Source organism: Molothrus aeneus, chromosome 1 (genome assembly GCF_037042795.1).
Source record: "Molothrus aeneus isolate 106 chromosome 1, BPBGC_Maene_1.0, whole genome shotgun sequence".
NCBI lineage: Eukaryota > Metazoa > Chordata > Aves > Passeriformes > Icteridae > Molothrus > Molothrus aeneus.
Genome location: NC_089646.1, coordinates 133,948,646 through 133,969,126, shown reverse-complemented (window position 1 = coordinate 133,969,126; position 20,481 = coordinate 133,948,646). Strand labels below are relative to the sequence as shown.

General features: G+C 38.2%; 1 protein-coding gene across 1 annotated transcript; it reads right to left on the bottom strand.

Annotated features, from left to right (window-relative positions):
- Window positions 1-2,114: 2,114 nt before the first annotated feature.
- Window positions 2,115-20,243, bottom strand: CALB1 (calbindin 1). Its single transcript, XM_066565545.1, has 11 exons — window positions 20,078-20,243; window positions 19,717-19,793; window positions 15,169-15,243; window positions 10,478-10,561; window positions 10,333-10,389; window positions 7,320-7,397; window positions 5,016-5,071; window positions 4,878-4,917; window positions 4,737-4,790; window positions 4,533-4,604; window positions 2,115-4,116 (listed from the first exon to the last, which is right to left on the bottom strand). The coding sequence occupies exons 1-11, from the start codon at window positions 20,157-20,159 to the stop codon at window positions 4,003-4,005; spliced, it is 789 nt and encodes a 262-aa protein (XP_066421642.1). The 5' UTR covers window positions 20,160-20,243; the 3' UTR covers window positions 2,115-4,002.
- Between the last annotated feature and the right edge of the window lie 238 nt (window positions 20,244-20,481).

The following is a 20,481-nucleotide window of genomic DNA, read 5'->3' as shown; positions in this document are numbered from 1 at the left end:
ATGATTCTGATGAGGGCTTAGTAAAAATCAGAAAAAGCAAACTTTATGTAAAGAAACACAGCCTTAACTGAGGTTTAAGGGGAGTTTAGCAGCAGTGTGTATGTATTTTATTCATTGATGAGGTTCATTTTGCATAAAAGTGCTGATGACTGTCAGCACCCCGGTCTGTATTAGACATTTGCCCATGGAATATAGTGTTTAGAAATTTCATCAGCTTGTGTGGGTAATATTGTTGAAGGTGGATAACTAAGTTCTAAACAGGGAAGATTAGATCAATGCTATGATACTGCACATGAACTGTTGATGACAGAACAGTGAAGCAGTGAACAAAAGAAAGCCAATGTATTTGCTTCAAGGGCTGTGTTCAATCCTGATTAAGTTGTTAGTGGAAATTCACATGGTGTTCTCCAGAATGGTTAGCTGGGCAGCGTTAATGGTCCCTGAGGTGCCCTGGTGTGTTGTGGTTTGTTCTATGTTCGTTCAGTTTTCCCCTCAGTTGTTGTGTTAATGGTTCTGCCCGGAAGTTCCAGTACATGTCAATCTCTGTACCCCTCCCACGTTGTCATGGTTTCCCCAATGTATCTCGTGTGTTCCCCTCCCCTGGCCGCCTGCCTGTCACCCAGCACCCCTGCCTCTTTTTCCAGAAGCTTCTGGCTGGGGTGTTGGGTGATTGGTTCAGGGGCCAGGGCCCCACCCGCAACTGTCTCCCGTTGGCTCCTCACCACTGTCAGTCTTCAATGTAACTTCTGTACCCCTCTCCTGATTTGTTTTTCTAAACCCCGCCCGCTCCCTATATAACCTGAGGCTTTTCCCTGCCTCGGGGCTCCGGACTTCAGCTCCCAGACCCGTCACCTTCCCTTCCAATAAATCTCCTTTCCCAAGAAGCCGTGAGTCGCCCTTTCTTCAGCGTCCTGCAGCTTTGGAGTTCTCTACCTGCGGCCACCTGCCTTCAAGCGCAAGGCACAGGGCCTGGATTTCACGCCTAGGCAGTGCTCGACTGGCTGGAGGCTGGCTGGACATTGCTTCTCTAGCCTGGGCATTCTGTATCACCCGGCCGCTGCTCCACTGGTGGACAGTGCTGTGGGCCTAGGTGGAAGCAGGCACTCACTCTGGCTGACCTGGTACTGTTAAGGTTTACTTCTGTCAGCAAACACTGCATTTATAATGCCAAGGATTTGAAGGGCCTCATCATTACTACTGTTATTTTTCTTTCAGTTTGCTGGTTTGTGCTCTAAAATGTCTAGAAGGTCACCTTCTTTGATTTGACTACCTAGTGCTACATTAAGTTTTAATCTGTACATATTTAAACTAGAATGGGCTAAAATATTTTACAGCGTAATTGTAATTTGTAGGACAGTGAGTTTTGGTATTTGTTAGCTTGAGTGTTTCTTTGTGTGTTTATTGTAGTAAATTATGTATTTATAGACAGCAAAATGGTTAATAGCTTCAGTAAAGGGGATCCCAAGTAGCTCTGTCTCAGTTTCTGTGTTTAGCTGGAATATGGCATATCTGAACTACATCATGTAAATAATCTTCGTACATGCTACGATTTTTCTTTGGTCACCAGATGTCTACCAGAAGGAAGAAGAAGTCTTCCCTATAATTACCTCTCTTGTAATTATGCCTTGTTCTGCCCCAACCCTGACATTTAAAAATCAGTCTGCCCAGGAGTGATTTAGAGTTTAAAACCAGGGGGTATTACAGCAGTTTTGTCTTAGCTGTACTTGTCACAATTTGCTTTGCACTGACAGTAGGCACCTTTGCTAGAACTGGGGTTCTGAACTGCTGCCTTTTAATCCAAGTTTTATTTAAGAGAAATAACTGCAGGAAACACCCTGCCTGTGAGTGACTGAGACCTGCTTTCTGCATTGCGTCCTGCAGCAGAGCCAGCTGGTGGGCAGCAGCAGTAGCACAAGGGTGACTTCAGAACGGGTTTGTGACAGTTACCTTTACTTATGTTCAGGAAGACAGATTTCAATTTCTGTGGTGACTGTCAAAACACTTTAAAAGCTTCATCTCTCACTGTAATGATGTAGCAAACATATTTTTACACACAAGGTTTGGGGCTTTTTTCTTTATACTTTTAAAATGTTAAAATAAGGCAAAATCCAGGATTTCAAGTGGACAATATGAACAATATCAATCATTTATTGTACTGATAGGCAGATTCACTTTTCCTTTACTTCATGTACACAATTGTATTTCACATTGCATAGAGAAAAGAGGAGACAAGCAGGTAAGACATTAAATCACTGTGCATGGAGTGGGAGTAAAACAGTGAGAATGAACTGGCTTAACCTTATTTTAGTTTTTTGTGTGGTTTTTATTCCCAGCAAGACCCCATTCAGTACCACCTACCCCTTAACTTTCTGAGGCTCAGGCTGGAGAGAGCCCAAGGCCATCAGGCCTTTCCTGAAATGGTACTTAGTTGCTTGAGTTCACTGAGGAATTCAAGGATTCATTTCATTGGGAGTTCATTGACTGTAATCTTGAAGGACTGAGCCTGATTGTTTGAGACACATTTCAAATAAAATGCATTTGCTTCCATATGTTAAATAAGACACAGAAGTGCATCTGAGAAGTTGTGTATAGCTAATCTGCTAACCTGGAATTGCTTCCAAAGCAGTTGTACATGGAGGCAGCATAGGTTTATTGGCATTAATAGACACCCCAGTTTCCTTCCTTATCCAGTACTTACTGGGAGCGGTGGCCTGGACATTCATGAAGTTGTCTGGCATAAAATTGGTGTAAAGTAAAAAGGGAGCCAGGCCCAAAAAAACCCCAAGGATGCAAGAAGATAGGGCTGCTTCATAGTATAGTTCCCATTTAAAAAATACATCTCTAATATAATAAAAAGCAGAGCCCACAATGTAAACTAAATTACTAAATTGTTATAAAATCTGTATTATTTTTTCTTCATTTAATGTCAAATTTTAATGCTAGTGAGATAGACTAATAATTCAGTGTAAGATCCAAGGAGGCACATTTTTTAAAATAGTCAGTTTGTCCTTTACATGGTACAGATACAAGAATCCAGGAGATACACAAACTAGACACCAATAATCTTAGGATATTAAATTTAATTATAGATTACACAGAATATGATGTAAAAACAGCAATTTACTAGAATAATTATAACCTGCAAAATGTGAAAATAGTTTAGAAAATGGATTGTCATATTCTCTGACACAGCAATAGTCATGAAAGGTACACTTATAATATCATATGTTAATCTGTGTATTAACTATACTACCTGTCATTTAGCCAGGATTTCAAGACAGATTAAAGGCATTTATTTCTGAAGTGCCTATGTTTAAATTCAGTAAAACAGCTAGATTGAGAACACTATATTTTTATCAACTACTGCATGGAGATCTATTCCAGATAAATGCTTTGTCTATATGCTATGAATTCGCAATGAGAAGAGTAATTGTAAGACTGCAGAGAATACAGACCTGTAAGTGGAAGGTTTAACAACTCAAAATATTTCTTAGTGCCTTATTAAATTTTTGAAATCAGACATGCCAATGTCTCTTTCCTATTTCAGACCTAGATCATATTTAATCTGAATTCATGTTTCATATTTAAAAATCCCACATTTATTTGTTTTGGGAAAGATATGTGTTTATGTGTCGATCTTTTTGTCAAGTAGTTTAACAAGAAATGTCGCAAGTGTCAAAGGATATGATGACCACAACAATGTCAGCAGGTTTAATTTTTCTCCAGCTGTGTTTATGAAAGCAAAAACCCAACCAAAACCAACCCTGACATATTTAGTTTCTTTTTGAATATATAGACTGGCCCAAACACTGACATTCTCTTTATCAATCTTATTGTTACAAAAACTGTACATTACAAACAGTATAGAAACAAACTGAAAGGAATGTGCCACACATCCTGGCTAATTTTCTATATGCAGTTTAAAAATACAGCCTACTCCCTTATAGTGCACAGTTATTGTGTAGAGTACATCACTAGTTAAGTGGACATGATAGAAGAGCTCTAGTTTTCCTCAGCACAGAGAATAAGAGCCAATTCTGCTCGGTAAAGCTTTCCTCCATCAGACAAGGCCATGATGCTTTTCTTGTATGTTGCAAGGTTGGTAATGTCTAGTTCCTATTTAAAGAACAGATAATGCTTTATAATCCTGTTTAGTTATCAGCATGAACAAGTTTACTTCCAATGGCAGGAAATGAGAAAAAATCTCAGGTATTCTCAGCCTGTCCAACAGTAACACACTAAAATGTTTTTTATTTATTTGTATGTTATCCATTATATGATAGCCATGTGTTAGCTTGCTGCTAGCTGGTGTCTCAGAAGCAAGCAAGCTCTTGACAATGTAACTGTGTAATCACAACTTCCTTAGTTCAGGATTTACACTGCTATTATTTCCACCACAATTTTTAGTTGTACTTTGACTTCAGGAATTATGACTTAGAAGCTCTATATTTATCTTATTAGGGTGGATTAAAACGTCCTTAAAATCCAAATTAAATCTAATCTCTAAGGGGAAAGAAGCCCTCTAGGATTACCTTTTTGTTCTTTTCACAGAGATCCTTCAGTAGGGCATCAAGTTCATTTTCATCTATATAGCCATTGCCATCCTGAAAAATACCATTAAAGATAAGTTTAAACGTTTATTTTTAATTCCAGAGGTTATGGCTAGTTCTTCACAAATTCAGAAAATAAGTGCCAATAAACTACACCATTAATAAAAACATTTTTTAAAGACTTACTTGATCATACATCTCAAAGGCATTATTGAATTCTTTTGCACACATTTTGACACCCTAAATGCCAAAAGGAAAACAAACCCATTAATGACACCAGTTATGTGTGATTGTAACAGGTTACCTGAAGAATGTGAATATTCATACCTGAAATTTAATAAGAAAATTTTCCTGTACAGGGAGCAGTCTTTGGAGAGAAAAAAAAACAAAGGTCAAAATATTTAACTGTTCCCATTACAGCACTTGGTATATGATATTTGTTGTGAAAAGAAACAGAAGACATACCTGGCCAGTTCAGTAAGCTCCAATTTTCCATCATTGTTTGCATCAAACATCCTGAGCTGAAAGAATATATATATTTAATATATCAATCAAAATTAATCAACCTAATGAAGAAAACACTAATTTGGAAAACTTAAGTCCAATTAACTTTGTCCTGAAATGATGTCCCCAAGTCACATTTGCTGTGTAATGCGTTTATTTTAAGTACTGATTAAGTAATTTATAGTAAATAATTCTACTGCAAAATCTTGATAAGAAGGCAGCTGAGCAATTCTGATTAACCTGCAATAAGGTAGGTCTTAGCCTGCCTACACTGCTGAATGAATTTCCTGTATGAGAAATGGTGCATGTTATTATTTATAAATGAGAGGAGTGTTGATGTGATAACATTTTACTTTTGACTTCATGGCGTGATTGGGTAATAGAATCATTATTCTCTATTCATAAAGATGTAAAACTGTTGGGTTAAGTGCAATAGAATCCAAGGCAATCAATTCCCAAGAAAGAAAAGAATTGACATTTCATTCAATTGAATAGGTCTAACTATTTAAGTAAAGACAGTATTTTTTTACTGTGAAATATTAAAAAAAAAAGTGAACAGATGTTGCAGATGATCCTATTTTCTTGATGGTATGAAAATAGGAAAATAAATCTCTCCAAATAAGCATAATTAAATTATAGTAATAACTATGTTAATATGAGTTCACAAAATAAGTTGTTATTATTATTTCTAATAATTTTAATAGCTCTACTATTAAAGTGTTTTCCTTTGAGGCCTTGAAAGAATTAATTCCTGCCATTTGACAGGCACAAACAGCTTATAATAGCTGTTAGAAGTAGATGAAGATATTGTTCCTGCTTTTCCAGTATTTAAGTCTGTATAGTTCCATTTTTCTACTGTTGAACATTATATTGCACTTGCTGTGCAATAAAAGTCACAAAAGCAGCAGACTACAAGGCATTGTATTGAAAGCACCACCACCCACACTGCATCCCATCACCTTCAATTCCAGTAATTTGAGATGTCATTTATAGGTAAGAGGAAAAGCAACATCCTGTACCAAGGTATATACATAAACATACATCCTTTTAAAGAGGGAGCTAATGTAAGGCAATGAAAAAAGGCCTAATTTCATTTTGTTAATACACAATAAATGATAAAGGATACCAGAAAAAAGTGACCAATTCTAAGAACATTTATTTCTACACAACACCGTGGTTCCTTTTAACACTTCCTTCCTTTACATAAAAGCATCTGCCTTGTGTGCATTTCCCAGGAAAACAGATTTGCATTTGAGGGAGGTAAGCAGAGGCAGCTGTGAAGTAAACTTATTTTGTATTTTGATGAGTTAGTGGCTGGCTCTGCCTGCCAGCAGCTGCTCAGGACTGTGTGTTTTTTTATTATCCTTCTGTTTTCTGCAGAGACAATTGCAGAGCTGGGCTTATTTTTTTCTCTTTTAACTAAACTCTTTGTCAATGTGTATCTCTTCAGAGGCCAGAACTTATAGCACACTTTAGGATGGAGGTCAAAAAGCTCCCTGAATGAAAATGTTATCTTCAGCAGTAAAGGAACAGTGACAATTCTATGTAAATGGTTTATACTGGTACAATGAACCAGCAGACTTTTTCCAGAAGAAACACAAGTTTTTTTTCAGCCAGTCTTAAGCCAGTTTGAGGCCTAGTGCATCTACCTAGCATATTTTTGATTGTTACAAGTATTTTAGGATGAAAACAAGCTGGTAAAACAAAAAAAAATGTGGATTTATACATTTCCTGAAGACCAGAATTCTGTCTTTTTTTCTTGAAAAGCCCATGAAGAAGCCAGTACTAGTCCTTACCATGGAGTGCCATAGCAATGGATGGATGGATTGTTCAAAGGAAGCAACAGTTTTGCTATAGTGTTTATCTAAAATATCAACTATCGTCCTTAAAGCAAGGGGAGAAAGAGTGAGGTATTTGTAAATTTAAGGAAGCCATCATGCAGTGATATCTTTTAAGACAAGAGACAGACACAGCTCTGAAAAAATGCAAAATATAGAAAGTAACACCAAATTAATTTGATCAAAACAATATAATTATGACAAGAACAATTTTGCTCCTATGAAATGTGAAGACTGTTGGTTTTACAGCTAACAGCACACGGGAGCAAACCACGGAAAACACAATGGCTTGGCATGATACTATATAAATACCAAGAAGGTTAAAAATTTCTGGACTTCTCTTTTTGAGCAGTACTGCCCATTAACCCATTATGGGCAGTTATTGAGTAACTTCCCATTAACCCATTATGCTTTTAAATAAACTTACCATTATTTCTGTGTATTCCGTTAGCTTTGAGTCTTCAATTTGCTTATTTGCTTTCTGTAATAAATCTTTCAAGAAGCTCTGTTAAAATAAATAGAATTTATTTTGAATTTTTATCTACAGTGTAAAATGTCTGACTTGCTAACTTCAGATTAAAGTATTGGGAAATACTATTTTACTTCCACTTTAGTATTTACTACTGCAGTGCCAAATAAGTAGGAAAAAATATTTATTAACAGCTAAGAGTATATGTTTCTTTTAGTAAGTTCAAGTATATTGCATTTCATTTGGAAAAAGTAATTAATAAAACTTCCTGCATTGTATGCCATTTGTTGTATTGTGAATTTGGAAAAAAGTTTGGCTTTTAAGTGTACTGCTTCTAAATATGCACTATCAGTAAACTAAACTAATTAACCTTGGGTCTCCTTGAAACTTGTATGCCTAATCACTTCTTGCAGAATCTGAACAATTTTAAAGAAAAGATCAATGATTAATTGAGTTTTGTCCTTGCCTATGGCATTACCTGATGCTAGAAGCGAACATTGCTTCTTCCTACTTTGTATTTTAAATGTGTGCAGCCAATTTAATTGCATTTTTGAATGAGAATTTGATGTCACATGACTTGAAACACAAGCCATTTTCACTTTAAAAAATAAGATGGTTTCCACCCATTCAGTGTTTAAAATTTCTGTACTCGATCTGTGACATTCAAAACAAGGAAGATACTAAATTGTAAAGCAAGGGCATTACAAGACCTGATGAAGGACCTAATTTCTGTCATCTGTTGGAGTGTCATTATCCTTGCAGAATTTCTGGCCACATTTCAAGACAGAAAATGGGAGAGCTTATAGGAAAATATACTTGTATTCCTGGACCTGAATGCAACCATGTCAATACTGGTATGACTAACACTCCCTATAGTTCATACAGCCTGGCCCCCTCCAGGCTGAAGGCCCTTCCTGGTAGCTTGTATAATGAAGAACACGACTGAAATGTTGTGAATGGATACTACAGAAACATGTCTAATATTTAATCTTGTGTGCTTCAATGGAAAATAGAACTGGAAGGGAAATTAAAAGGCTATTCAGTCCATGTCTCAATAAAGGATTCTATCTATCTAAACTTCCTGAATTAGTCTCTGATCTGAGCTATTGCCAAACCTTTCCTAAATATAGGCAGTGATGAAGAGTCTGCCTCCCCCTTACACAACATATTCTACTGTCATTACTATTGTTAGAAAGTTTTCTTGATTTTTTAGCTTAAATTTCACTTACAAAGTTGTAAGTGGGTGTACACCTCCCATAGCAAATACTTTAAAATGTTTAGGCTTGCCAAGAAATACTGATCTAAAAATAAAACTGGACATTTATGTCTTATTTTCAGTGTTAAAATGACCTCTTTCTCTGAGGCAAATGAAACCTCCCAGCACAAGAGAGATGAACCATTAGAGATGCAGTTTAAATGTCTTCATTCTTCAGATGGCCCTCAATCAACCCTGCCTTTTAAAATCTATTTTAAAATATAGCAGTCAGCAGACATCATCTAACAGCTGGAGAGTTCTCAAGTGCTACCTTTTCCTGATCCTGCAACTTTAAAAACTGGTCTGGTGCAACCAGTCAGCAGAAGAATGGGCTTGTCTGCCTGAGCGTTACCCTAAGCTTAGATCCTCAGCAAATGTCACACAGATATCAAACTCAAAAGAGAAAGGGAAAAGGAAAAAAAGATGTGAATTTTCTGTGATGGATTTCTTTTCTGAGCAGAAGAACAGTAAAGATTTTGAACAGTTTGATCTCCTGGTGCTTTATTTAAAACTTACATCACTCTTCTTTATGCCACATATGGACAAAATAGTCCAAATTAGATGGATAAACACAGATAGTTCTCTTGATATGAATTGCTTTGACTCCTTTGAATGTAAAGCTACAATAATGAATCAAATGCAGTTGAACTGTGGAAGATGGCACCTTTCTACTCAGAAAGCTGCTGTATATGAGCATCTCTGCTATGAAGAAAGGCAGAGGGAATTGGGACGCTTAAGCTTGGAGAAGAGGAGCTTCAGGAGAACATCATCAAAGTATATAAAAACTTCAAGAGAGGGTGCAAAGAGGATGGAGCTAGGCTACTGACAGGACCAGAGGCAATGGTCACAAAGTGAAACACAAAATGTTCCTTCTGAGCATCAGGAAATATATTTTCACTGCAATGATGACACAGCACTGGCACAGGTTGCCCATGGAGGCTGCAGAGTCTTCATTCTTGATGACATGCAAAGGGCATCTGAAAAAGGTCCTGGGCAACTGGCTCTGGGTGGTATTGCTTGAGCAGAGGGGTTGGACCAGATGACCTCCTGAGGTTCCCAACAACTACCCTGTGACTCTGTGACACTAACTCAGCATTGACAAATTGGTGTTGGTTGTATGACTAGGGAAATTAAATCACTCTTGTTTCAAGATTTCTTAACTGTGCAAGGCCGAGATGGCTAAGGGAGTAACCTTGATTCTGCTCTTATTTGTGCATATTAAACCAAGCAGAGGCAGCACAATACCACGTGTGTTAGTCTAGCAGTATTAGAGTTAGGAAATTGCAGGGTTATGTAGTACTTGAGACAGCATCAACTGTTCAGCAGCAAGTGATTAATAGTAGTGATGCTCTTAAGAAAAAATACAACAAAGCAGTTCTTTTCCCTAAGAGGCCAAAAAAGATAACCAATATAGCTGACAGAGACTCCTCTTGCTTTCTTAATCTTTCTTACTTCTAAGCTACCTAGTACCCTAAGTCATTTGATACCAGCACTGATCTGAATTAAAACATGGCTTAAAAAACATTGATCAGATTAGAGTTTCACTTTAAATAATTTACTGGTGATAAAAACATCAGCTAGTTGTATTGCATTTTTTGTCATGTTTGAAATGCAAAAACATGCACAGTTGGGTATCTGAAGAAAGAGATAGCAGCACAGGCTGTAATCCAACACCTGTTCTCATGTTGTGCATGCTCATAGAGGATACTGGTTTACCTTAAGTTCCTCAGAATCAATGAAGCCACTGTGGTCGCTGTCATATTTCCTCCAGGTCTGCAATCAGAATGGGAATGCTTTAATGATATGTTTATGGCAAGCAGGTCTTTGATGGTTTTGTAACAGACAACTTTTCACGCTGTACCTGCATGAAATCTTCACTTGACTTTAGCTGCTGGCATCTGAAGAACAACAGGAAATTCTCTTCCGTTGGCAATACCTGAGCAAGCTGTAAGAGAATTTAAGAAAGAATGAATTTTGGCTCTTCATCAGGCCAGCTGAGCCTGTAATAGAGTATGAATATTTTTTAAATTGTGGGGAATTCTTTGTGCTCATACTGCTGCTGCTGTATTGTGGCCCACTTGGAAGCTTCATGCTGCTAGCTGCAGTGTTTGGAAGGTGCCTCTGAAAGGCTTCTGGCCTGCAGCTTTGTCATAGCCATCAAGGTCAAACAGAGCTTGAGGTCTGAGAGGAGGGAGTGAGGTAGCACTTTACCAAAAGGATAGCTGGGGAAAGGGGAAAAAAATTCACCCCTGCAGAATTGGAATCTGTATTAAAATCCATTGAATCAGCACGAAGGGAAAGCATAACACAAGGATTCACAGAGGGTAAGTGTGAAGGACCATGAATTAGAAAACAGAAATATAGACTACTCAGATACCAAGGAAGAGCAAGAAAGAAAGGAACGCTGACATGAAGAACATGTGTGTAATATAAATGGTTAAATATAAGGAAAAGCCAGGAGAAAAAACCCTGGAAAACAGGGAGGGTAAGGGATGGCAGTTCTCATTTGTCAGTCACAGAGACATGTTAAAAAAGAGCTATAAATAAAAGAAAGAAATCAAGAGGGCTTTTAGCCTTGCAAAACCGGGGATGGTTCTTCCAATGCCTCTTCTCTACAAAAAGCTTTTTAAAAATCAGACATTATTGTACTGATTATTGAAAATGTTCATTTACTATAACTCAATTTTGGCAAGTGACAAATGTAGAAGATGGAAAGTATGCTGTATAATTTAATGTAAATTCATTATTTGTTTTTAACAAAAGCCCAATTTTTTTTTCTGTTCTCAAAATGTATGAAATATGTTTTGATTAAAAAAAACTTTTTACTTGAAGAATAGACCAGCTGTGCTTACTATGGAGAAAATGGAGGAAGACAGATTTCTTAGCTGCATTCTTTTATGTAAAATGACATCTGCAGACTTTCTGGAGTCCCATCTTAAAATTTTGATTCAAATTTTTGTTTTTCTGTCTTCGTTTCACACCCTCAAATCTTTTGTTCTGCCTATTTCAGTGCTATTGCCTAATTGCTGAGGCTTTCTTATTGGGAACCAGCAGAGCTAAAAGTGACTTCAGCTCTCACCTCACAGACACAACAAAGTTATGGAGACATATCTCTTGTTTCTCTAAAATCATATGTGCAGGAATCAGTTAAATTCTTTCATTGTTGGTACAGCTGAAAAGACACATCAGAGCACTCTCCTTACCGAAATGGCGCAGCTGATGACAGGCTGTCAGGCCCATCAGAACCTTCTGAGTGCTTTTGCTAAGTGGCTGAACATGAAATCAAAATCAACCCAAGAAATGCATTTTTGTCAGCAGCTTTCAAAACCTTCTCCATCATAAATAGAATATACACGTATAGGTGAGTATATATTTATGTGTACGCAATAGCTAAATGTGTCTAAGTTCTGATTTATGAAAAAATGTCTTATTTCTCTCATGACAGAAAGACTTTGATTTTTAGAGTATGCTCCTATTTAACAGCAAATGTTGAATGGAAGAACTATTCAGAATAAAAAAGATAGTTTGGGTAAAGTGACTGATTATAACAATGGGAAAGGGTTTGCTTGTGTGGAAAATATAAATAAGATGTCGTTCAATGACATAGCTAACTCCTGTGAATTTTGCAAGGGCACCATAAAATAGTAACTGTCCAAAGGATCATTAACAGCTTATTAGCAGTATGAAACTGTAATTGAGGCACAGAATATATTACCTCTGAAAGAAAATTACCTTATTTTAAGCTATACCTCTCACCCTCTGAAAGTCTCGGGGGAAAGCATTAAATTTCTTTTTGTGGAAAACTCTGCAGTATTAAAGGGATGAGTAGATTGTGTGGAAACTGGTTCAACTTCCCAGTCCCAGTTTTATACCACTACCAAGAAGAAAGATGAAAACCTGGTGCTATTTTAAGTGATGACTTTTTTGTGGGGATAAGCATAGGGGGACTTTGTGAGCATCTTTGAGTAAGAGCGCAGACCACTGCAAGTGTGTGTATGGCAGCAATAGTAGTTTAGTGAGCCTTGATCTTTGCTGCTTTTATGGAGAAGGTGGGTTATCTCTGGATCACAAATAATAGAGGACAACTACAAAACCTGAGACTGGTTTGACTCTTCTCTGGTCAGCTGCAGGCTGAGGTGTGTCTTTATAGGCTACCTAGCAGAAAAAAACCTCTCAGTACCTAAACCAATATCAGAACTATTTTCTTGACATTGTTCTCTAAGTAAATTCCACTGATATTTAATGCTATTTAAAATGCCTTTTGCCTGATAGCGTGAATTTGCTTTTTAAAATCTCATAATAGAGCATGGGAGTACAAAGAATATTTTAGGCTAATAAGTAGTCGATTTTTTGGCAGCAGTAATCTTCAAATAATTTGAATGTGAAATTGCTGCAGCTCTGAGTTTTGAAACCTTGGGTTTCACAGCCACATTTTAGTAAAAGCATTGGTCTCAATGAGTACAAAAGGTGAATTAGAGGTCTCTTACACAATGGAAAGAAAGTGGGCAGGTCAGGCTCTGCCTTTAGCTGGAGGACACTGGATAATAGCCAGCAAACTAACTGCAGTGTGCTTGCAAAGACAGAATCAACACTTGATCTGAGCTGAAAATCCACTTTTTCCTCTATGAAGCCACCCAGGCCTCCTCTTTATCTCAGTCAACAGACCTTTCCTGAAAGCTCATTATTGGCTAGCACATTCTTTGTCAAATGCTGGGTGTCCATTTTGAGGGCCAGGAGTCTGAATGGCTTTACGTAAGTTTTCTTGAACAGCGTCCACACAGCTTTCAGAAAAAGCTATTTGATGTACTACGTAAATGGGAACAATCTGGAATTACTGGATAATTTTTTTAATCTAAGGAAGGAGAGTCAAGTCCAAGTACCAACTTTAATATCATACTGCTCGGCACGTACCACACATTTCATGAGAGTCCCATCAGCAGTTTCCAAATCAAGCTTCATGCTGATGTAAGAGAAACAAAATACAGCTATTGGGTTTGGAAACTGCTATATTAAGGGAGAAAGTCCCTTCAGCCGCTGAACTCCATACTATCACTATTCAGTTGCTTCCGTGAATGCTGAGCATGCTTGGCTCTTCACTGGGGGTGGTGAGCCATATCAGACCCTATTGGATTTGCTCATCTTCCCTCATTAAGTCAATATCAGAATCAGAAATAGAATTTGAAAGGTAAAACTTCCAGTTATCTTTCCTAAGTGAAGAAGTACAGTCTTTTTCAGGCACTGTTCACACCTTCTTCTTGCATCAGTGCTGGCTCCACAGATATTCAAAAAGACTAAATAAAATTCTTCAATAACAAATAAATTAGTATTTGTTAGTCTAAAACAAAAAGAGTTGTTATACCTCTTTCTAGATGCAAAGCTATTTGATCAATTCTAAGTATTGTTAAATAATGCACTTTAAAAAATCAATTATGGCTGCAAGTGAAGCAAATTGCTCACATTTCTGTGGCAGCTTAGTCATAATTACATATGCCTTTAAACAAGTATATAAAATTCAGATATACGATAGAAGAGAAAAGATATCTTGAAATTATCTATTGTATCAGCAGTGATACTTTCTATTGACTTCTACACATTCTATTCAGTCCTCAGTTTTAAAATTAGATACTGACCCAAAGGTGGTCACTGTAGAAATTTTGCAGGCCTGGCTTGTTTCCAGCTGTTTTTTAATTAGCTCTCTAGGTCAGATTTCTTATTATCAGGAAAAAAATACAGACTCATTTAATAATAAAACCGCAGTCTCACTGCACTCAGAGTGACATAAATGAGTCGTTGATTTAAGTTCAGAGAAGTGAATTCTCAAACTGTAACCCTATAACCCAACAAACTCTCTTTTTTGAATTGCAGTGCTGAAGAGTGAAATTCAGAGAAAACACAATGGTTCCCTGCTTCCTATCAAGTTGTCTAAGCTATACAATTGTTGAGCAGCTGTATGAGGAGAAGCTGGTTATCTTCAGCCTCTTCCGAAAATGGGAGTAAGGCATGTGAGAATTTTCTGCTTGCAGTTCTGTTAAAGTTCAAGAAAGGAAATCCTAAGAAATTCATTCTTAGCCATAATTAATATGCTGACTTACTTGGGTTACATATTTGGGGGTTTTTTAGAATAGACTACATACAGTGACTGCCCTATTAACTTCACTCAGATGTTATCACTATTAGGAATGGTGACAGAGCATTGGTTCAAAATCACAGGTAGCACTACATCACATTATTTCTTATCAAATTATCTTTTTAATTTAAATTTCTGAAATAGAACTTTATTCTGCTTTGTAGAAAACTTAAATTGCTATTGATGCTTATTTGTATTGAATGAAGAGAGAAAAGTTAAATGACTTATGGTGAAGTGTCTGGAATGTGGCAAGGAATACATTACTTGTAAATGAAAAAGTTTCATTAGTGAAAAATAAAAAGATCTTAAGGGCAAGGAAGAAATATTCTGTGTATCTAAAAATCGAAAGTATTGGCATGTTATGCTCACATTGCTCTGTGCTAAATATATTTTCTTCAAGTCAAGTTACAAAGTAACTGTCTTACCTCAACTATGCCTATTTTTCCATCAGTAGATTTCCCGTATTGGTCCACAAAAGCTTTCATTTCAGGAGTTAAATCCTACAAAGTTACAATGATAGAATCATTACTTTAAAATACAATAAACATATATAAACATACTTGAATAATCTATTATTTGCAAATAATATACCACCTTTAATGAAGTATTCACACATTGCAGCTAGACTCATCAAGTTTAAATGAATTTTTTTTTCATTTTACTTCCTAGGGAATTCTATTATAGCCAGTGTGAATGATTGACATCTAAATGCTTAGAATGTTATTTTCATTTACAGAATGAAAAAAATATAAAGACAGATGTGTTGGAAGACGTGTCTAACAGTTCCTTTGTTTGAGATGGTGACAGTGAAGTTCATAGGCAATTATTACTGCATTTTCTCAGTTTTCATTTTTAAATTAGTAACTTGAAGGCAGTGCAGAATCTTTCAAAATAAAGAAAAAATTTCATATAATACATCTGAACACCAAAATAGTCTTTCCACGTCTTTGAGTGGATTTTTCCTGAACAATGGATGCTATTTTAGTCTTAAAATCTCATCACAATATCATATTTTTCACTGTTTAGTATTTGGTTATCATGGAAACAGAGTCAAAATGTCACTGCTTAAAAGTAGAAAGGGAGATTTAGTCAGGAGAAAACCTTAAGCAGTACCTTTAATCTGACAGAATAAACCATCATTGTTGTCCATATAAATTATGGTCCCTCTATACATCTGTCTTCTAAAGACTATTCTCATTCTAGGCTACGGCAAAAAGTGCCAGCCTTAGGGTAAATATCTAAATATTTGATTTCACACTTCAACTTGACCTGCATTTCTTTGACATGAGATGTCATCAACCTTCAATACTGATTAAACTTTTAATTTTCATTGTATTTCTTAGAGGTGGAAGCTAGTGAAACCATTCAGCAAGAATAGGGTTGCAGTTATATTGAAACAATGGACAATTCTACAGTTATAGATGAAGTTATGTCAGACTTTGGAAATTAAAGGTTTAGTTGTTTTAATAGATCTGATTATATAGGACCTAAGTGATTTTCTCACTGGAGACACGGGGACTCTCAGCTGTACAAAGTCCATTGTAGCTTGTCCCAAATTTCACCTGCCACAGCTAACTAAAATGTCAGTTCCTTGTGGCTGATACAGCCACGGCCTAGTATCCTATTTCTGTCAAAGTCATCCATAGCAAGTTAGTAATTTGCCGTGCCTTTAATTAGAGATGTGGTTATTAATACAATGGACTTCAAAGTCACCTTTCATCTATGATCCCATAGTGGGGACAAGTTTGCTTAGCAGATAGAATGGAGAATTAGACACTTGGATTTTAATTAGTCCTGGTTAAATATTTTACTAATCTTTCTAATAGCAGCTCTTCAGTGCTGGACAATGTCCAGCCATTGAAAGAGGCACAGTTGATTACAGGTTAAACAAACCAGGAAACTTATCCTCTAGTTCATTATTCAGAAATTATGGTGAGGTTTTTTGGTGTTCACTTAACCTGCTCATGAGCTGCTTGAAGAGTTATTTGAGTTATGTTATTCAAATAAATATTTTTGGTCAAAAAAATTGCCTAAACTTAACCAAGTCTAGTCCTAAACCTGATACAAATGCAGTGCTCAATTTTTGAAATAAAGAAACCAGCCCTTCATGCCTTAATCAGACACCTCAGAAAAGATACTTTTCCAAGAAGTGGAAAAAAATTAGCTTTTTCTGAGACCATTTGACAATGTAAGGATAATTGGCACTACGGAAACACTGACATAATTGTACTCATAAATAACATACTTCTGTGCAGAAATATTGTCATTATCTATACCAGCAGGGAAAGTTAAAAACAGATGTGGAATAGCTCAGACAAGACCCACCTATTGGCACTTTATCAACCTCTGCACTGGTCACTTATTCCCCAGGGTTTCTTTTTTTCTTTTGGCACTTGGCACTCCCAAATAGAGAATGTATTGCATAAATGTGGGTCACAATAAACAGAAACTATGTTGATACACTTTTGTGGCTTTTATCTTTAAAAAATAGTTCATTTAGCACGGCTGAAGTTATACCAGATAAATTCAGTATCTACCATAACGCATGAAAAAAAAGGCCTAATGTTTCCAAAGCCCAAGCACTAAACCTTTTGAGTAGACATTCCCCCCTTCCAGGGGGGCTAGCCTGAATCAAGCTGCATGCCACTTCTCTGTCTGAGAAAAAAGCAGCTGTGAAAGTACAGGCTTACTGAGTGGATTAATGCAAGGATTAGCATCAGAACATAATTAGAACAGTTCTGCAGTTGGGAAGAATATTGGAAAATATTAAACCATCCTATTCAATGACAGCATCAATGTGATTCTTTAATGCATATGGCATGACTGATGTAAAATCCAGCTATGAAGAATGCATAATTGAATATTTCAAAAATAGTGAGCAGAAGAGCGACCTGAAATGCAGAAGTTAATGATGACAAAGAAGCTTTGGGGTGTTAAAAGAAGGACAGACAAGGAAATGACATATAGCCTACACTAGTTTCTCAATGTGTCCCTCCTGGCAAAAGAATAGATATTCAAAGATACTGAATTAGTGTCCCATGAGACAAGAAATGAACTAATGAGATGCTTGTTTAGCAAATGAGCCTTCAAGTGCAAGAACCAGGTTAGATTTGAAACCTAAGATGACATATAGCTGTACTCCAGAGCCCACAGAGCAGGTGCTGAATTTGGTTTTGCTACTGTAGATTGCTCTTTCCAGCAGAACACTCCAAAGCTAGGTTTGAATCAGAGAAATGGGACAGAAAAACCTAAACATCTGAGCATTTTTAAAATACAGTGTCAGATACTGTCAGGAGTTATTTTAAAAAAACCCATATACGTTATAACATTTGTAGCAGATAAGAATAATCCTGCAAGGGTTTCCATGTTGCTTTGAGTAGGCTATGTTTTTAAGAGATCCACACTTGCTTTGAGAGAGAATAGATCCTGACCTTAAAATTATGAATTTTTTTTACCTTGAGCCTCTAATCAATTTTTAACTACTCAATAATATATTAGCATTTCTACTAACAATGACATTTATACTAAATATAAAAAGGCTTCAATATCTTCTTTCTAGTGAGCAAACTTCAGTTTCCAGCACTTTAGCATAGAAGAGAGATTTGTTCTGTTGCAGTACTTGAAATGTATCAAAGTTGTTTAATCTTTTCTGTGAAAAAAAAAAAAATAGACCTTTTCCTTCTAAAACACCCACACTGATTTTCCAATTTTGTGTTTTGTTTTGAACTTTTAAACTTCAATTTTGCTTTATTTCATTTTTAATTTTAGTTTGAACTTACACTCAGGAAAATGAGAGCCTACACCGACATTTCTTGTCAGAATTAACTGCTACCTAGACTGCAGTCACATTAGAGGCATTGCTGAGGGACAGATTTTCATACGTGTAAAGTTTGTGCTCATACAACTTATATGATACAACTTTCCACAAAACCAATTAAGGTTCATATAAATTATTTTTTTCTGAATTTAGGTCTAAAATATATAGGAACTTTCAAAGCAAAGTCAATTATTGAAAAGCTATTTCTCAATTTGGAGGCATTCTTACTAGAAAGTGTAATCTATTTTCTCCATGCACACATCATCACTTAAATTATTTCTTTTTCTGTTTTTTCAGAATTCTTTTAGCATAGATTCACTTAGACTGATTCTGTTAAGTTATATATTGGGCTTTGATGCTAAAAGTGGCTGTATTTTTACAGAGAATCTTTAATTTCTTTCTTTCTCCCTTTTCCTTTCCCTCCCTCCATGGGTATCGTTTGGAAGAAATTAATAATAAATTTTTCAATAACTCATACACAGATGTGTTTTGACAACACTTTCAAGAACTTCGCTGTCTCTCTGAGCCATTTAAACAGCCAGGATTTGGCATTCATACTCCTGGTGAAGAGCAATAAGTGTTTAGGAGTCATCTGCAGATCTATTTAGTGACCACCAAGGGGCAGAAACGCATTTCAGCCCGTGCTGCCCATTAGGTGAGAAATTAAGAGTCCAACTACCCTGAAGTGATGGGTATTTTTCCTCTTTCTCGTTTTTTTTTTTTTTTTTTTTTTGGTGCGAGAGTGTCTCTCCCCCTGACCCCGCTAGTTTTAATGAGTACATATTTGGACCAGATCAGATTAATTGCCGTGGGATAAGGTCCCATCCAGGACAGAAAGACAGCATCCATACATTTCTTGACTTTTCTTTTTCAGCACTGTCAGAAGTATCAGCTTGTAGCCTCGCAAGGTACGAGCGGGAGCCGCTCATCAGCGAGGCGGACCCTGGTACCCTGGTTTCACCTTTCCAAACGAGACGATTTATCGGATTTGCAACCTGCTCATTCCTAACCAAGCTATTTCCCTTTGCCCGGTGCGGCAGGTGCGTGAACCGCGGGATGGCAAGAGAGAACACAAGGAACCGGGGCACTGGAGTTTGCTCAAGAAAACTCTTCTTTCCCGAAGAAGACGGAAAAGTGGGGCGAAACATTAACCTACCAAGCCTGCCTTCTTCCGTGCCTGCTGCAGCTCCTGGATGAAGTTTTGTAGCTCCTTCCCGTCCATGAACCCATTGCCTGAATGAACAACAGAAAGAGTTACGGCTGCCGTCACCGCTCCCTCCAAACTCTCTCCGTTCTCCAGCGCCGGCAGGGGAGTCTCCGACCCGGCCGCTCCCTCCCGGCGAGCGGCTCCCCCGCGCCTCTCCCGGCACCGACCCCGCTCCCGATGGCTCCGGGGCTGCGGCGGCGGGCGGGGACCGGGCCGCTCCGGGCGGGCAGCGCTGCTGTCCCCCCAGCCTCCCGCGGGCTCGCCCCCCGCGCCCCCCGCGCCCCCGCCGCCCCGGAGGGAAAGGAGTCACCGTCGGAGTCGTAGTGGTGCCAGATCTCGAAGAACTGGGCGGCCGAGATCTCCACGCCCTGCAGGTGGGTCTCCGCCGTCATGGTGGGCGCGGGGCGGCGCGGGGGGGGGGCGCTGTCCGCGGTCCTGACTCGCCTCCGACCGCGGCCGGCGCGCAACCACAGCGGCGGCTCCGACGGCTCCTCCCGCCGCCGCCCCGCCGAGGGCTATTTATGAGGCCGTCCCGGCCGGGCCACTCCCCCCGGCGCTGCCCTCCCTCTCCGAGGGCCCCAGCGCGCCCTCCCCGCCCTGCGCGGGGGGGCCGGGGTCTCCCGACGGCGGCACCTCGGCCGGGGCCGGCCCGGCGGCGGAGCCCTCGGGAACCGACACCCCGCGACGTGGGAGGGGTGTGCGGGTGCCGAGCGA

What these genes read in the sequence shown, in the direction of transcription:
- CALB1 (XM_066565545.1), bottom strand. Translation starts at nt 20,159, where the DNA reads ATGACGGCGGAGACCCACCTGCAGGGCGTGGAGATCTCGGCCGCCCAG. An exon ending in CACGGAAGAAGGCAGGCTTG is followed by an intron (nt 15,244 to 19,716) that starts GTAGGTTAATGT and finishes GTAACTTTGTAG; the next exon opens with GATTTAACTCCTGAAATGAA. An exon ending in CAAGTGAAGATTTCATGCAG is followed by an intron (nt 10,390 to 10,477) that starts GTACAGCGTGAA and finishes TTCTGATTGCAG; the next exon opens with ACCTGGAGGAAATATGACAG.